This window comes from Halichoeres trimaculatus, unplaced genomic scaffold, assembly GCF_033239565.1.
Source record: "Halichoeres trimaculatus isolate MK-OKI-2021-1 unplaced genomic scaffold, fHalTri1.1 fHalTri1_scaffold_5, whole genome shotgun sequence".
NCBI lineage: Eukaryota > Metazoa > Chordata > Actinopteri > Labriformes > Labridae > Halichoeres > Halichoeres trimaculatus.
The window spans coordinates 34,038,666-34,056,556 of NW_027437183.1; the positions used below are offsets into that span (position 1 = coordinate 34,038,666).

The 17,891-nt window shown below is 40.0% G+C and overlaps 1 protein-coding gene across 2 annotated transcripts in view; it reads left to right on the plus strand.

Annotated features, from left to right (window-relative positions):
- Nucleotides 1-640: 640 nt before the first annotated feature.
- The window catches only part of LOC141790581 (uncharacterized), a 52,921-nt gene continuing 35,670 nt past the window's right edge, over nt 641-17,891 (plus strand). Inside the window, exons 1-2 of one of the 2 annotated variants that reach the window (XM_074670563.1) lie at nt 641-941; nt 7,524-9,730. In XM_074670563.1, coding sequence (XP_074526664.1) covers nt 773-941; nt 7,524-9,493 — 2,139 coding nt within the window. In that variant the 5' untranslated portion in view covers nt 641-772 and the 3' untranslated portion in view covers nt 9,494-9,730. Of the gene's footprint in view, nt 942-7,523; nt 9,731-17,891 lie in introns of those variants that run through there. The other variant, XM_074670564.1, reaches the window with a different exon arrangement.

Consider the following 17,891-nt stretch of genomic DNA (forward strand, 5'->3'; position numbering starts at 1 on the left):
TAAAGGACAGGGAGTCAGGAGTAGCAGCAGGAGGGATGAAATAGTGTGGATGAGGCTTAGGTTGGGACATTGTGCACTGAATAAAACACTGAAGATGATAGGGAGGCACCAAACAGGGCTATGTGAGGGGTGTGGGGAGGAGGAAGAATCAGTGGAACATGTATTACGGTGGTGTAGGGCGTATGAAGAATATAGGAGAGAATTGAGGAGCAAAATGAGGAGTGTGGGGATTCTGGGATTTGAAATGAAGGATATACTTAGTGAGGGTGGTGGAGCTACTTTAAAGATGGTGGTGGAGTTTCTCAAGAGCATAAGGATATATGATCGATTATAAGGATAAGGGGTTTAGGAATTTTTTTTTTTTTTAATTGTGACTATTATGTATTTTATTACATTATTATCAATTAAATAGATTTATTTGTTTGTTTATTTATTTATTTATTTTTATTATTTTTATTTATTTGTTTATTTATTAAATTATATTAGTTTGGTTATTTAGTTGTTAATTTCCATTTATTTACGTAGGACAAGAGAGAAGTAGGTAGGGTCATTGGAGCCTAGCCCACTCCGGGGCCAGAAGGTGGCGGTAATGCCCGTTCTAAGGTGGCCAACCGCCCTTAAACACCACAAAGAAGAAGAAGAAGAAGAAGGAAATCTTACAGAAGAAGAAGAACGTAGCATCACTAACCGTCAGCCATTTCTGAAACTCTCCTCAGAGAAAGACATCGATGTTTCGTTTTCTCTCCCTTCTTTGAGTCTTGGGTGTGAGGAGATGTCTAGATTTCAGGATCTTAAAGATTTATTCGAGCGGCGGCTGCTCACTGCAGTCACCAGAGACATGGAAGAAAGTAGAACAGAATCTGGATACGAAGAGGAGCTGCAGCGCCAAAGAGAACTACTGGATGTGATTTTAATCCCTGAGATAAAGCTGCACAGAGCAGGTTAGTTCCTGAAAATGTGTGTGATAATGTTTCGGGGAATCTAGTCAGTAGCTAAGGTTGATAGACATAAGCTCTGACCTAATACGATTTAATTTACGTAGAAACCACATCCGTTTCTTTTCGTCGGCCTCGGACTCAAGATACAAACCGTTGGTTAAATGTTGAGGACTTTATCAGGGGCTCAGGCCTGTAACACATGGTGAAGCCACGAACCCCCATTGTTCTTCTAGTCGTCCCTTTTTTCAATTTAAATACGATTTCTGTTAATAATTTTGTAGTGATGGTGGACATATGAGCCTAACAGTCAGACAGAAAAAGGACAGAAGAGCAGAAGAAAGATAAACGTGAGATTGATACAGTCCGAGCTAAAGGCTAACACAGGAGCTAAACTGTTTGTGCTAATGTTGATTCCAACCCACAGTCAGCAGTTATTCTGCAGTGGTCTGTTCAAATTGAGGGTTCATCAGTAAATAAAGAGTGAGGTTACATTATCTCTGCTTGGTAGATTGTGAGGACCAGACTACTACTAAAATGAATGTGGTGTTAAAATAATGTAAGCAGGACCCTCAAGTTTTGAATGCAGACCACAAACTTTTTGCGTCAATCCACTGCTATTTGAGGAATTGACGGCCCTTAACATACCACAAAAATAAATACTTCATAGTAATTCATAATGTGCTTTACTGCTTTTTATTCAGCTTGAAATTTCAGTAGCTTTGTTTTTTATAAGTTATGGACTACAACTCACCTCTAATGAATCCTGGACATCCTCTCACAACTTTCACAGAAAAAAGGCCAATGTTAGATCTGAAACTGTCTTCACCCTGTAGTAAACAATATGTGATTCAGGATACCTCAGGTTTAATTTATTATTTTATTGACTGACTAAAAACAGCAGCTTGGAGATGGAGTTTTCTGTCTGCGTCTTTACTCTCACCAGCACAGAGTGTGCGCCCAAAGACGCCGAGCATTTCTGGAGGTATTGAGGTCAGATATTCACACGTACATCAGCTGCACTGTAAGGTGACATAACTGTCAGACAACAACAGTAACAGCCACACTGTAAATCAGGGTTGGGCAATTAATTTTTACCAGGGGCCACATGAGAAACCTGAATTTTGTCAGAGGGCCAGCGACTGTCTTCCATTGTTAAATGCTCTAAATTGAATATATTGAATAGCTGGTACTGATAATCAGAAGAATAAAGCACTCTGTAAATATTTACATTAGGTTATGTAAAATTGTGGTGGGTAGGTCAAACAAGAAAACAAAAACAATTATTGAATCCTAAAATGATAGAGAAATGTCTTTAGTTTTCGTCTTTGTCAATCTGTGTCATACATGAACTCACTTTTACCAATGGAGAGTGCTGGCAGGCTGCCAACATTCCTGAATATGGAGGGAGTCTCCTTTTTTTTTAACTCTTTCTCCTGCTGTTCTCCTGGCTTGTGATTTCTCCTGATTGTCCCCCAACTTCAAGTTTGCTCCTGTGAGCTCTAATATTTCTCAAAGTCAAATCAAGTCCTGTACTTAGGCATTATATCAAAAAACTCAAAAACCATCCATCCCTTTCTCTTTTTTGGTTTGATCCAAAGGCGCTGCAGGAGACACCAGAGACAGATAACTGCGCTGCACTCGTAGATGAAGAGTTTATCAGGACGCGGTCACACTGGCCAATCGTGCCGTGCCTATAGCACGCTTCAGCTGTAAAGCACATTTGGAAAGGCCAGTTATACTTCAACTGTACCGTGCTCAAGCACGATTTCCTTCCGTGCTTCGGCACGCTTCGAAGAGGTGGGCTTCGGCACAGTTTACTTCATGCACAAGCACGCGGACAGCGCGTGCGATACATTACGTATAATCACGGCGAGCGCATCTCTCGATAATCATTTTAGACAAAGTGGGGGTGTTAGAGGGCTGTGTCGGGCGAAAATGACTTAATACAAGTCCAAAAGTCTCTTAAGTTGTAGCAGTGCTTTCTGTGTCTCATTGTGCTGGCTCTGATCAGATCGCGCTTCATGTAAACAGACGCTTCACGATGACGTAGGCGGGCTGTGCGCGTGTCTGATACCCGCTAAAGTCTGGTTCATATAGTGGTAGTATGACCGCCGGCTGTACTCTCCTGCTGGGGAACAACACTGCAGGGGGGCTTAGGCACGGCACGTTTTGGATGCCCAGTGTGACCGCGTCCTCAGAGTCTTAAGCCGTGTTTCCACAAAGCAGTCCGGGTCGGTTCAGTACGGTTTGGGATGGTTTGGTACAGTTAAGCCTGATCCTGTTTGCGTTTCAACAGCAAACTGTGCCCTCTCGTGGTAGGCAGCGTGTAAGCCGGATGCTGAAAGCCACAGCTGTTAAACAATAGCGTGGCGCTGTAGCAGTTTACCTCGCTATTAAGTCCAACAAAGAACAACGTTTACAGCATTTTACTTACATAGATACTGAGTTGATAGGGAGTTAAATATAAACGTGTCACCTACTGTCAGTGGCGTTGCAGTGGGAGGAGAGCTTTCAGCTCAGTGTAAACAAACAGCAGCAAAGCAGCGTGTCTGCCTATGGAGGACAAAATACCTCCTCAAGGCTTCTGTCAGTGACCATTTAACGTTACAGTCTGCTTCTTCCCCTCTGTGTTGAATAAACTCTGGGCATTGTAGGTTAATATATCAGGTTCAAAACATTAAAATAACATCAGGAGCTTGTAGACTTCCAGCACTGTACCATGGGAACAAATTAATTGCATTTCAGTTGCTGTTAACACATCATAAGAGATTTTTTTCAACCTATTTCTATTTTTATTTTTACTAAAAATTGTAAAGCACTTTGAGTGTCAGTCAAGAATAAAACACTATATAAATGTAATTCGTTATCATTATCATGATTAATCTTCAACCAAACAGTAACAATGATCATAATAGACAGAATTTAATCAGACCACATTTAAAATTAGATAAATTCATCAAGATTATCTAAAGAATAGATTAGATTATCAAAAACGAATTTGAAAATCAGCATGAATGACAATAAAACTTAAGTTACTTACACACAAATAACATTTTCCTCTGGGGGATCAATGAAGTTAAGTTTAGTCTTATATTAATAAAAATGCTTAAAATACTTTATTTCAGATATTTAAAAAAACTACAACTTAAATCATTACTGCAGATCCAATCATAGTTCATCATGGCATGGATTATTTGTTTCATTTTTCTTATTCATTTTTAGCCTAAGAGTTCAACAACACTGACACTGACAGACACTGACACTGACGTAGATGTTTACAGAGCAGAGGTCACTTTATTTAATTCCAAATGGAAGAGTTATAATTGTTGTTTATCTTTATTCATTATTTTGTACTGTGTTATTTGATTAATCTGTTATTTCTGACAGGAATACAAAGCTAGAGATATATTGGCTCTAAAGAACATTAATGTAATTTTATATATTTGTTCATTATCAGTGTTGTAAATTAATGTACGATAATCGTTATCACGAAACCGAGATTATTCCTCAGCCTATAATCGTGCAATCAAAATCTATAATCGTTGCATCCCTAATATGCACTTGCACGAGTTTTATGTTTATGATTGGCCTCACGCGGGCCGGACAGGGATGTACAAAGGGCCGGATGTGGCCTGCAGGCCGCAGTTTACACAGGTCTGCTCTAAATAGAAGATATCCAGCCTGTAGTCCACAGTGCGGGTCGTGGCGGCATCAGATGTACTAATGTGCGAGACCGCCAGACCCAGCAGAGCCCCTCACTCTGCTGCTGCATGTACTCCACGACTCTCCTCCACAGGTGGTGGCTAGCTGTGGCGTCCCTGCTTGGTCTCGGGTCCTGTGCTGTGCCTCGCATTCTCCCTCGGTCTATTAATGATAAAACCCATATTTCTACCTTGTTACAAGGAGGCTGGCAGGTTATAACCAGGATTTACTAACGTTACACTGACATGTCTTTGAGCACAGGTGTCGTACCAATGTACTTATCCCTGTCAGAAAGTGTTTCCCCTGGCCGCGGGAGCGCGCATGCATTCAATGAAGGTGGAGCAACAGAACTGCACTTCATTTCATATAAGTAAATTAAAACGAACAATTGTATTGTTTAGTTCAATGTTTTGGTGTTGTAATTTTCTACAAGGTTTTTGCAACACCAATGTAGTTACTTATTTTGGTTTGCTAAGCTGCCCGTATGATTCATGCTTGATTGTCTCCCAGCCAGTGATGGGACTTAGGCTGCGTTCACACTGAAGTCAAAAGTGACCTGAATCTGATTTTTTGGCTCAAATGTGACCTGTATCTGATTTGTTTCTGACAGTGTGAACAGCACAAGTCACATTGAATCTGACCTTTTCAAATCAGACTCAGGCCACTTTCAAATGTGGTACTAAATCAGATCTGATTTTCTTGAATGTGACCACGGTCTGAACAGCCAGGTTGCATTTAATTCAACTTTGACGTCATTCTACAGCAGCAGTTTACCTCAGGGCAAATGTTTTCAAAGTCACTTCATAAAAAATTGAGAGTTTTAGTTATTTATCCAGCTACAAGCTTGATTAAACAATGCATAAAAGGACGAGTGATGAGAAAAAGTGAGAGAGCGACATAGACTGGCGTCTCCATTACACACAATAAAGGCTAAAGGTGAATGAATCCTACATTCGTATTATGATATCTAACAAACTTAGTTTATTAACACTGCACCAACTTTTTTAATTGGATTAATCAGTTTAAAATAACAGTTTACAGGACGCAGAGACACCGATGATCCACTGCTGTCCATCTCATCCGTGCATATTTGTGCGCTGCTGTACTTTCCTACGAGACAGCGTCAGTCAGAGATCTGTCTGCTGTTTTTCTTCGATTATATTGTTTTTATGATTGTCAGATGGCAAAATTGAAATCACGATTAAAATCTGATTAATTGTCCAGCCCTAACGGAGGCTTGAGTTGTTAACATCATTTAGTGATTTAGTTAATCTGTAAAACACAGCACTGAAGAGTGAAGAAGATGGAAAAACAAAAACATAATAGAGCTAACTGGGCAGTTGTCAAGTTTAGCTCACAGGTCAATGAAGGATAAAATATCAAGTAGTATTAGAGCCATATGTGCTCCAATACAGCAGGGATCATCATCTTAGTCTGAACACTGCAAAGACTCAAAATCTTTCAAGAATGTTTGAATTCCTAGTTGAAATGTCTTATATCTATTCAGAACTTCAAATTTATCACCCAAAGTCACTTGATTTTACATTTGCTTGAAACAAATTTTCATTTGAAAAATAACTGCTCTTTAACTAAACAAAAATGTTTTTATCCGAATACTCGATTAATCAATGGAATTTTCTGTAGAATACTCGAATACTAAAAGATTTGATAGCTGCAGCCCTACTGCAATTTTAAAATTTTTTGGGGTTTTTTCCATATAATTCATGTCATGATCTTAGGTAAATATATGCATGTTTGAGAGTGTGTGTTATCGGTCAACAGTTATCGGTTACAGCCTTTAGAAGCGGAAAGTTATCAGTTATCTGTATCAGTTCAAGAATAAAATGACCAGCATCCCTAAATAAATCATATAATAATGTCTTTATAACTGACCTCCATTAGAGACGCTTCATTTACCAAACCAAACCATATCATTAACATCAAAACTGTGACATTTTACAATGAACATTGTGACATTTTAAATAAAGAAACTAAGTATTTTATTTCAGATTCACTGTTATATGTATAATAAGGTGAATATGCACCAGTTTCATGGTTATTTGATACATTTAGTCAATTCACAGTTTCGTGAATTGTTTTAAAAGCCTTTTCCTTTTACTGAAAGTAGTTAAAGTATGTTGTGCATTTAGTGAAAGAGTCTGTGTTTACATTTCTGAGAGAGCTGGTCGTCACCATTTGAGTATAGGGCTGGACTATTAATCGGATTTTAATTGTGATTTCAATTTTGCCATCTGACAATCATAAAAACAATATAGTCGAAGGAAAACAATTAATATGCCACACAGTGTAGATGTATGCAAGTTCCTGTGCTTCATAGCTTTTCTGTGTTCCATGTGCAGCCACAGCGAGTGTGTGTGACTTATGTGTATCAATAATACTGTATGTGCCACTTGCTGGTTCTTTAAAGTTGTGTTTAAATCAGTACTGAAGTTTTTGAATAAATGAATAATTGTGTATATTAATTGTGATTAAAATATCACTTAAAATAATCGGGATTCTTATTTTTACCATAATCACCCAGCCCTATTTGAGTGTACGTATGGTCTGAGGAGCTTCTATATTTGTTCAAAGAGTAAGAACAAATTCAAGGAAGAATATATTGATGAATAACAGATTTGTGGGTCAAACATTTGCACGCAGGATTAAGGCACAAATTTGTGTGTACGCACTGTTTGTGAATGAGGCCCAGAGTGTCAACAAGCAGGAGGCTTCTGTAATCATTGGTCCAGTAAATGAGATTGTCATTACAGTTTAGCAGCAGAGCTGAAAATAAAGATCCTGAGGGTTTTTTTTTTCAGGTTTTCTTTTCCATCAGGAAGATGATCTAATATCTCATCAATAATTGCTCACTGTGTCCTGCAGATGCTCAGCTACTAATGGTGAAGAAAAAGGAGCTTCCCCCTGAGCAGCAGGAGAGGAGCCTCTATCCAGACCAGGAGAATAATGAGTCCCCACTCATTAAAGAGGAACAGGAGGAAGTGTGGATCAGTCAGAGGAGAGAGCAGCTTCAAGGACTGGAGGAGGCTGATACCAAGGTCCTGTTTCCTTCAGTCCATATGAAGAGTGAAAATGATGAAGAGGAACTTGAGTCTTCACTGCTTCATCAGAGACTCACTGACCACATGGAAACAGCAGCTGGTGGAAAGGACTGTGGAAGACCAGAACCAGCAAGGAGCTCAGATCCAGAAAAGAATTTAGAGAATGAGGTTCAGACTGAAACCTCATCAGATACTGGATCAGGGTCTGAAACTGAAGCAGATAATTGGAAGGAGACCAGAGACTGTCTTAAAATATCAAAATCTGCCACAAACAAAAAAGCAGGGACTGTAAAAGCGCACAATTGTCCTGTGCCTGATAAAACCAATCATGTGGTTTCGCTGACAAAAAAGAGACCTTTCAGCTGCTCAGAATGTGGAAAAAGTTTCACTTTAAAGAAACATGTAGTCAGACACATGTTAGTCCACACTCAAGAAAAACCTTTCAGCTGCTCTGAGTGTGGAAAGAGATTTAACCATAAGGAAAATTTGACAGTTCATATGTTCAACCACACTGGAGAAAAACCCTTTAGCTGCTCTGAATGTGGAAAAAAATTTAAACAAAAAACACATCTGAATTCACACATGTTAGTCCACTCTAAAGGACCTTTCAGCTGCTCAGAGTGTGGAAAATTTTTTAACCATGAACGAAGTCTGACTTCACATATGTTAGTCCACACTGGAGAAAAACCTTTCAGCTGCTCTGAGTGTGGAAAGAGATTCTATTATAAACGAAGTTTAGTCAGGCATATGTTGGTGCACAACAAAGAAAAACCTTTCAGCTGCTCTGAGTGTGGAAAAAGATTTAACCATAAAACACATCTGACTTCACATATGTTAGTCCACACTCAGGAAAAACCTTTCAGCTGTTCTAAGTGTGGAAAGAGATTTAACCATAAAGGAAATCTGACTAAACATATGTTTGTGCACACTGAAGAAAAACCCCATAGCTGCTCGGAGTGTGGAAAAAAATTTATCCGTAAATCACATTTGACTACACATATGTTAAACCATACTGAAGAAAAACCTTTCAGCTGCTCTGAGTGTGGAAAAAGATTTTATGATAAAGCATGTCTGAAAAAACATATGTTAGTCCACACTCAAAAAAAACCTTTCAGCTGCTCCACATGTGGAAAAGGGTTTAAATATAAAGCACTTTTGACTGCACATATGTTTGTGCACACCGAAGAAAAACCTTTCATCTGCTCTGAATGTGGAAAAGGATTTAACCGTGAAACACATCTGACTTCACATATGTTGGTCCACACTCAAGAAAAACCTTTCAGCTGCTCTGAGTGTGGAAAAGAATTCAATTACGAACGAGATTTAAGCAGGCATATGTCAGTCCACACTGGAGAAAAACCTTTCAGCTGCTCTGAGTGTGGAAAGAGCTTTAATTACAAACGATATCTGACTTTTCACATGTTCGGCCACACTCAAGAAAACCCTTTCAGCTGTTCTGAGTGTGGAAAAAAGTTTAGTCGCAAAGAAAGTCTCACTAGACATATGTTAGTCCACACAAAAGAAAAACCTTTCAGCTGCTCAGAGTGTGGGAAAGGTTTTACTGCTCAAGCACATGTAGTCAGACACATGTTTGTCCACACCAAAGAAAAACCTTTCAGCTGCTCCAAATGTGGAAAAAGGTTTAAATATAAAGTAAGTTTGACTACACATATGTTTGTCCACACCAAAGAAAAACCTTTCAGCTGCTCTGAGTGTGGAGAAGGATTCAGCCGAAAAGTTAGTCTGAAAGGGCATTTGCTTGTCCACACAAAAGAAAAACCTGCCGGCAGCTGATCTGAATGCAGGAAAGGATTGAACTACAAAGTACGTTTGAGCACACATGATTGTTCATCACTGAAGGTCTCTTCTCAGCTGTTTGGTTGTGGTTCTTTCTTTCCCCTTCAGCTGAAGCTTCACAGGTCAACACACAGTTTGGAGGAAGACCTCTTCACCTGATTTGAATGAAGTAGACTTTCTTTGTCTTCAGAGTTATAAAGTATGTATTATTGAAAGTCATTGAAAGAATGTGAAAAGCATATTAAAATAAATTTGTGTCTATAAACATGATACATATGAACGTCTTCTTTTATAAAGCAGTTTGGTGTACCATGGTGTACTATCTTATACTAGACAAGAGTCCTTCATTTTACATTAAGGTGCAAAAACAACTGTTGAGAGAGAGACAGAGAAAGGAAAACAAAAAGGGAGCTGTAAAGGTTTCAGGGGGTTTGGCCTGTAATTGACATAAAGACCCTTTTCAAAAAATTAGAATATCAAGTAAAAGTTTAGTTATTTACATAATTCCATCCAAAAACTTAAACTTTCATTGATCATAGATTCAGGGCCTACAATTTAAATGATTTTAAGTATTTATTTATTTTTACATAATTTGGGCTTCCAGCTCATAAAAGCCATGGAAACAGGAATTCAAGAATGCTGTAAAGAAATCTTTCTTAGTATTTGCAGAGAAAAAAGAAAGAATTAGGATCACATCAAATCATTCAAAATATGGTACTTTCAAAAAGATATAATAATAATAACTTCATTTGTATAGCACCTTTTAAAAACTAAAGTTAACAAAGTACTTCTATAGAAAACACAACAACAACAAAGCACAGAAACACAAAAACAAAACACGCCGTTCTCAGAGGCACTCGAGCAGAAAGAAACCATGCGCAAATTCAGGGTCCCAGAGAATACAAGAAACATACAACATAATATGAGACCATGAGGAAAGAAATAAAAGCTAAAAACACAAGTCTCAGTAAGAGAAAGAAGGAAAAGGAAAGGGCAACAAAAGGCAGTTACAAACAAAATTAGAACATCAAATATAAATATATAACATTGTAAAATAAATATGAACAAATTAATGACAGAATAATGAAATTAAGCAAAGATATGAGCACAAGATAAAACAATTAAAGGCCTAAAGGGTATAAGTGAAAAGGTTAAAAGTGAAACAAGGGTGAATCATAAGTTAGGTAAAATCAGGATTAGAAGAGGGTATTTACAATAATGTCAAAATAAAATAGAATAAGTTCACTCACATCATTAATTTTAAACGGAATGTTCACAAACGTAACATCACTAACCGTCAGCTATTTCTGAAACTCTCTTCAGGAGTCGATGCGCGCGGTTGAAGACGCGGACAGCTGATCTGGTTTGGCTGAAAGTTTCATTCTCAGTATCGTCTCTTTGTTTTATGCAGAATTATCTGCTAGTGTAATTGTTGATTCTGAACGAGTATTGGGGGGGATTGTGTGTGGGGGTATTGACCGACGTGTGGTGATCTCTTTCACCACGGTCTGGGCCTCACCCTGTACTCCCCTGCAGGTCAGACTGTACTCCTAGCTCCTCCCTCACTGCTGCACACCTGCACCTGATTCCCCTGCACACCTGCCTGCAATCACCAGCATTTGGTGGATGCACTTAAGGACTGCTGCAGCAGAAGACAGGCGCCAGAGTGTTCCCATCCTTACTGAGGTAACACTGCCGGTTTTTTGAGTATAGTTGTAAGATCGTGTATGTCAGTGGCGAACCGTGGCCCCAGCCACTGGGCCTTCAGTAGGACCATGGGACCACACGTGGCAATAAACAATCAAACCAAGAAATAAAAACAATAGCCAAAATCATGTGACATGGAAGTTCAGTATATTGATAGTTTTGTGGGATTACAAATTTATCATGTGCCCGAACACTGCAACACCTAACACAACTTCAAACAATTAAAAAAATTAAGATGTAAAATTGAAAAAAAAACAAAAAAACAAAAAACGGAGTTTCAAGTAATCCAACAACCACACAGTCTTCTCCATTACTTTCCGCCATTTCTCTTCACGTTCTGCCAACTAGATCTTCTCTTTTTTCCTCACTCACTCACAGCTACAGTTCGGCGCTTATCCATTAAAGTGATACTCCGGGATGGACCAAGTTGGGTCCTATCACAAGGTTTAGGGCAGAAATTACCCCTACAGCAGTGTTTTTGTGCAGCAGAAGCCCAGAGCGCTCACACCAAACACCCCCTCCCTGCTCGTCAGGTTCTTTCCTCTGCACTCAGACGGGACATACTTTACTTGACCAAAAACACAAATAAACGGACTCCCACCGAAAAAATCTGATATCTGTCTGCATTCATGCTTTATTTAGAGAATTTTCAGCGCGTTACTTTCACACAAAACACCGCTACATAAGGCTCTAGTTCTCATCGTGTCTCTTCGTCCTGGCAGACTACCTGCGTTTGTTTATATCTTGCACGCTGCGCGCGGACTGATATACTAAGCGGCGAGAGTCTCGTAGCCAGCTGTGGCTCTGCAGCGGAGGTAGCGGCGTTTTACTACACAATGAGAACTAGAGCCTTATTTAGCGGTGTTTTTGTGTGAAAGTAACGCGCTGAAAATTCTCTAAATAAAGCGTGAATGCAGACCGATATCAGATTTTTTCGGTGGGAGTTTGTTTATTTGTGTTTTTGGTCAAGTAAAATGTGCCCCGTCTAAGTGCAGAGGAGCAGGGAGGCGGTGTTTGGTAAGTATTCGCGAATACCCGGAGGATGTCAGGAAATGATCCCGCCCACAACTTAACAAAATATGATTGGCTAAGACAGCTGTCATTGTCAAATTGTGGCCACATTCGCTTGAGTTACACAGGCATTCGTTGCAGTTACTGAAGGCCCTGCCTGCCAGAATGTGTCGCTGATTTACCCAGATACCATCAACAGGAAAATTGTGATTGGTCCATTTTCCATTTAGTTATATTAACCCATTGTTGCCAGGACAAGTTTATAAAAATAATATAAAACTCATTGCTATGATTTCATTGAGTAAAATAAATAAATAAAAAGAAAATAAAACAAAATAAAGAATTAAAATAATTATTTAGGATTACAAAAATTCTTTCAATATTTTTTATTAGGCCTTCACTGAATACCTTGAAGGCCCTGAGGGTTCCCCACTGGTGTATGTTGGAAGCTCGTCTAACTTCCTGCTTCTGCTCCTCTCTCCTCCAGTGCCTCCACGTGCTTCCTACTCCTCTGCCCAGTCTTCCACGCTGCCAAAAGCTCTCACTTATTCACTGGATTTTGGGAACTGCACCACTCACATCAGCATTGATAAAATCATTGATCAATGTCTTTGCTGCCTCCTGCTTTCTTTTGGGTTCTGTGCAACTACCCGGTTCTCAGCATGCCTTCCAAGCTTGGTCAGGAGGAGGGTTAGTTTGGGACTTTTCACAGGTGTTTGTGAGTGAAAGTGTTTGGTGTGAGTGTGTAACCGGTGGGGGAAAAGTAGTTTATGACTACTAGAGGGGGAAGGAAAGACCAGAAATGTTGGAGGCAGGAGCAGAAAATAAATTGAGGAAAACGGGCATTGTGAATCCTGAAGAGCTGGTCGTATTGTTTAAAGTCAAAGGCCAGAAACCAGGAGAGAGCGGATTTAGGGTGTTAAACCCCCTGAGAGTTACTACGGCTGTGGAGAGCCAGATAAGAAAGGGCTTTCAAGCCAAGATTCTGTCCAATGGGATTCTCAGAGTTTGCTGCGTGAATCAAAAGCAATGGGAAAATAGTGACGAAGTGGAGAGAGTGGTTCCCAATGAGAAAAAAAGGTCCCAAAGGTGTGATATATGGCGTGTACTCTGAGTTGTCTGAGCAGGAGATCTTAGACAAAATTAAAGGAGGAAGTGTGGACAGTGTTGTGCGTTTTAAACAGAAGGAGGTAGATGAAAGGGACCCGCCAGTGCTGCTAACTTTTGCGGGAAGTGATCTTCCAAGAGGTGATGTATTTGGGAAGTATGGCCTACAGAGTGAGAGAGTACATTAGGCCTCTGCTTTGCTTTAATTGTTGTCGGTTTAGACACACAGCCAACTCCTGCCAGGGCAAACGCAAATGTGCAAAGTGCGGGCAAGATCAAAATAAAGGAAAGCATATGGCAGCATTTCGAGGGTGTGAACATTTTATTCAAGCCAAGCAAATCCAGATCAATCGAGATCAAAATAAGGTCTCTTGCATGGAGGATGTCAAACACGGCGCTATATTGCTAATCTGTTCCGTAAACTGAAGGCAAAACTTGGATTTTTCTACCGAAACAAATCCTGTTTCTCCCTCAGAGTACAAAAATATCTTGTTTCTGCAACCTTTTTATCGTTGATTGATTATGGTTATGTTCTATACATGAGTGCCCCAACCAAATGTCTCCGGGCTCTGGACACTGTATATCATTGTGCATTACGTTTCGTTACTGGCTGTGGGCGTCTCACTCATCATTGTGACCTTTAAGCTAAAGCTGAGTGGCCCTCCTTGAGCTCCCAGAGGTATACCCACTGGATGCTGATTTATAAATCTCTTCTGGGTATATTACCATCCTATTTATGCTCACTGCTGCAGAAGTCGAAAAGCACCTATGCCTTACGCTCTTGTGCAGTCTATCATTTACACGTCCCCAGAGTCCGAACTGACTTTGGAAAAAGAGCTTTTTCTTATGCGGCCCCAACAGCCTGGAACACGATACAGACTGAACTGAAAATGGCTGAACTGGTGTCACTCAAAGATTTTCGTTCTATCCTGCTCACCAGACAGCGAGAATCCCATAAACAATGCCTGTGTTTCTAATTGTAGCTGTCCTTGAAAAATTACTGCTCACCCATTGCCAATTTGTTGTTTCTAGATGTCATTTATTGCCTCAATGTACTTTATTTTATTTCTTCATTTCTTATTGTCATCTGGTGTGTGCTGCTGACCTCTTGGCCAGGTTGCTCTTGTAAATGAGATCCTGATCTCAATGGGATTTATCTGGTTAAGTAAAGGTTAAATAAAAAAAATAAATAAATAGAGTTTGGAGCTCAAAACATAAAGCTGAGCAGCACAGTGTTGAGGAGCCAGCAGGCTTTCCCAGCCCTGCCAGTGATGTCCCCAGATATGCTGGTTCTGGGCAGGGATGCTTTTCTGGCTTTTGTAATAGATGTTTTGGTCGGAGCGAAATCAATTGGAGGGAGATCTGATGTGATTAAAATTGTAGTTGGGGCAACTGAATGTTTCCTTGGCTGAAGTCAGTTATCTCCAGAAAAGCTTCATGAATACGTGACAGAGAAACAGCATCTTGGAAGCTCTCAGATGGCGAGGACTGATAGTATGGAGAAGCAGATCGAGAGCAATGATGCTGTGGATCAGCATCTTCATGTTTTACGTTTTTCAGTGGAATGCCCGGAGTTTGATTGTTAATGGTCAAGAATTAAAAAGATTTGTTGATGAATTTAAGGGTAAAACCAGAATTGATAGCTATGTCTATCTATCTGTCTATCTGTCTATCTATCTATCTATCTATCTATCTATCTATCTATCTATCTATCTATCTATCTATCTATCTATCTATCTATCTATCTGTGTGTGTCTGTCATGGTGACAGGTTTATCCTCTGATTGACTTCATGTGGGAAAGAGACAATATCAAATACTCATCAGTCCCATTGTGAAAATTTCTCAAACAAAAGATTGAGCTATAAGTAAGGATTAAACAACGAGGAAGCTTGCATCAGACCGTTCTAAGGCACGACGTGGAGTGGTGTTACTCCGCGGAGTGCCTTAGAACGGTCTAATGCACGCTTCCTCGTTGTTTAATCCGCTTATACCATGGTCCCACAAACTGTAAACTTTAAAAGAAATGATGAATAATTTGACCAGAGAGAGTGATGGACCACATGTGCTCAGTTGTTTGATCTGAGGTTTTTAGCGCACTGGTGGGACAGGAGGAGAGAGAAGCGGAGCTGTCTGCAGCGGTGCCTCTCATCCATTACGCGCACGCAGAGGGACAGAGGTGAAACTGTTGCTGTATCAGCCAATAATGGCATGATCTCACACTGATCACTGATAAAACAACAGTTTGCTACTGAAAATGGCGTGGTTATGTGTTATTTTTAAAGGCATTATTGAACTAGCTCGAGTGGGCCAGTGGAGCGCGTAGTCAGCTGACCTGGAGCCTTTCAGTTTCACTTTCAGCCTGCGTGTGTTGTCTGTTGTCCGGTCTCTGGGGCTCTTTCCAATTGTCTGTTGTCATCCTCAGTGAGAATGAATGTTGTAATCATCCAGATAAACATCAAACATGTTTGAAAATTATCGGGGCGGCTCCGACGAGTCTGTGAGACGATCGTGGGGCTAAAGATTCATCTGTCAACCGCTCACACTAGAAGATAATCTTGGCTGAACGTCGGGCCTGATTTTAGTCCCCGACCAGATTTCTTCCCCGATTGGCGGGAGGACCGAATCTGGGTTAAATTGGGCGAGAATCCTGTAGTGTGAGCCAGGTTTTATAGAGACGGTGTCTAGTAGGAGCGCAGGCTGCCCTCACATGCGTTGAAATGTGTGTGACGCGTTGCTATGGTAACGCGCACAGCGGAGTGATACAACGGTGATTTAACTTGCCGAACTAACTTTCAACTGGCGTGCCTTAGACCAATCTAAGGCACGCCAGTTGACATTGGAATTCTCACTGACCATGGTATAACAGTTATTAATTTATTTAATCTTTGTAAACAGTTGAGTGTGCATGAACTTGATAAAATAATGGAATGTGTTTATGGTCCTATGGGGCGGTGATAACAAAGACAGCAATGGAAGAGTCATGGAAGAGTTTTTGGGAAAATTTAGTTTGGTAGACATTAATGATGGAAGGACGACCAGGTTTGACATGAGTAGAAATAAGACTAGTCGTACTGACCTTTCCTTTGCTTCTTCAAACTTGGTCAGAGCTGGAGAGCAGGATGTCCTTGACAGGTACTCTGGGTAGTGATCATTTCCCAATTCTCTGTAGGTTTGGTCAAAAACTGAGCATAGAATTGGAAGTTAATGTGCCTAGATATAAATTTTCTTCTGCTAAATGGGTTTTTTTCAAAGGGAAACAAGTAAGTTAATAGGAGAAATCAATTCTGATGACTCCATTGATGAGTGGAATAAATCACTTGGCTCGATGATCTACAAGGCCGCTCAAGCCTCTATTCCTCTCAGCCAGAATTTCAAAACAAATAAGTTGGTTCTGTGGTGGAATCAAGAATGTAATGCTGCTGTTAAGATATACCTTTATTAGTCCTACAGGGGTAAATTCCACAAGTTAGGAACTCACAATTTCCAGCATTTTATTCAGTATAAACATGCTCAGGCTGCAGTGAGAAGGACAATAAGGCAGGCCAAAAGGAATCATTGGAGGCAGTTTTGTTACTCAATAGGTAGCTCAGCGAAGGTAGGTGAAGTGTGGGGGACAATTAGGAAAATGGGAGGGGACAGATGAGAGTGGAGTTATCCGGTCCTAATAGAGGGAAGCATCACAGCAGTTAAAAATATAGAAAAAGCAGAGATGATGGCAGGCATTTTTGCTAAAGTACATAGCACAAACAACTTATCAAAAGAAGGTCAAAGAGTTAGAGAAAGAACAAAAGCAGAAAATGCAGAAGCACTCTGTAGAAAACTTAATTTTCATGGAGTGGAAAATGTTCCCTTTACTATGGATGAGTTGAAGAGAGGTCTTAGTAGAGCTGGTCAAACTGCACCAGGTAAAGATGAAATATGTTACTGTATGATCAAATATCTAAGTAACAGAAGCCTTGAGAAGCTGTTGACACTGTATAATAGGATGTGGGAGGAAGGGAAATTACCATAGAGCTGGAAGGAAGCAATCATTATTACAATACGGAAACCTGGGAAAGATGCAAGCAAGCCAGGAAATTATAGACCCATAACTCTTACATCACATATATGTAAAATAATGGAAAGAATGGTAAATGAGCAGCTAGTATTCTTGTTAGAGAGCAAAAACATAGTGGCCCCTTATCAAAGTGGATTTAGGAAAGGGAGGCAGACAGTGGATCCAATGGTGTGTTTAGAGTAGGAAATTCGGAAAGCACAAATGATTAAAGAGACAGTAGGAGCAGTGTTTTTTGATGTTGAGAAAGCATATGACATGTTATGGAAAGAGGGTCTTCTGATAAAGCTTCACCTAAAAGGAATTGGAGGGTAATGGACTTTTTGAACAGAAGAACTATTCAAGTGAAGATAGGAGGAGAAATATCCAATCAATATCAAGTTGAAAATGGTATACCACAGGGGAGCGTAATCAGTCCAACACTTTTCTCAATAGTGACTGATGATATTTTTGAAAGTGTTCCATGTGGAATTGGGAGATCTTTATTTGCAGATGATGGTGCTTTGTGGATGAGG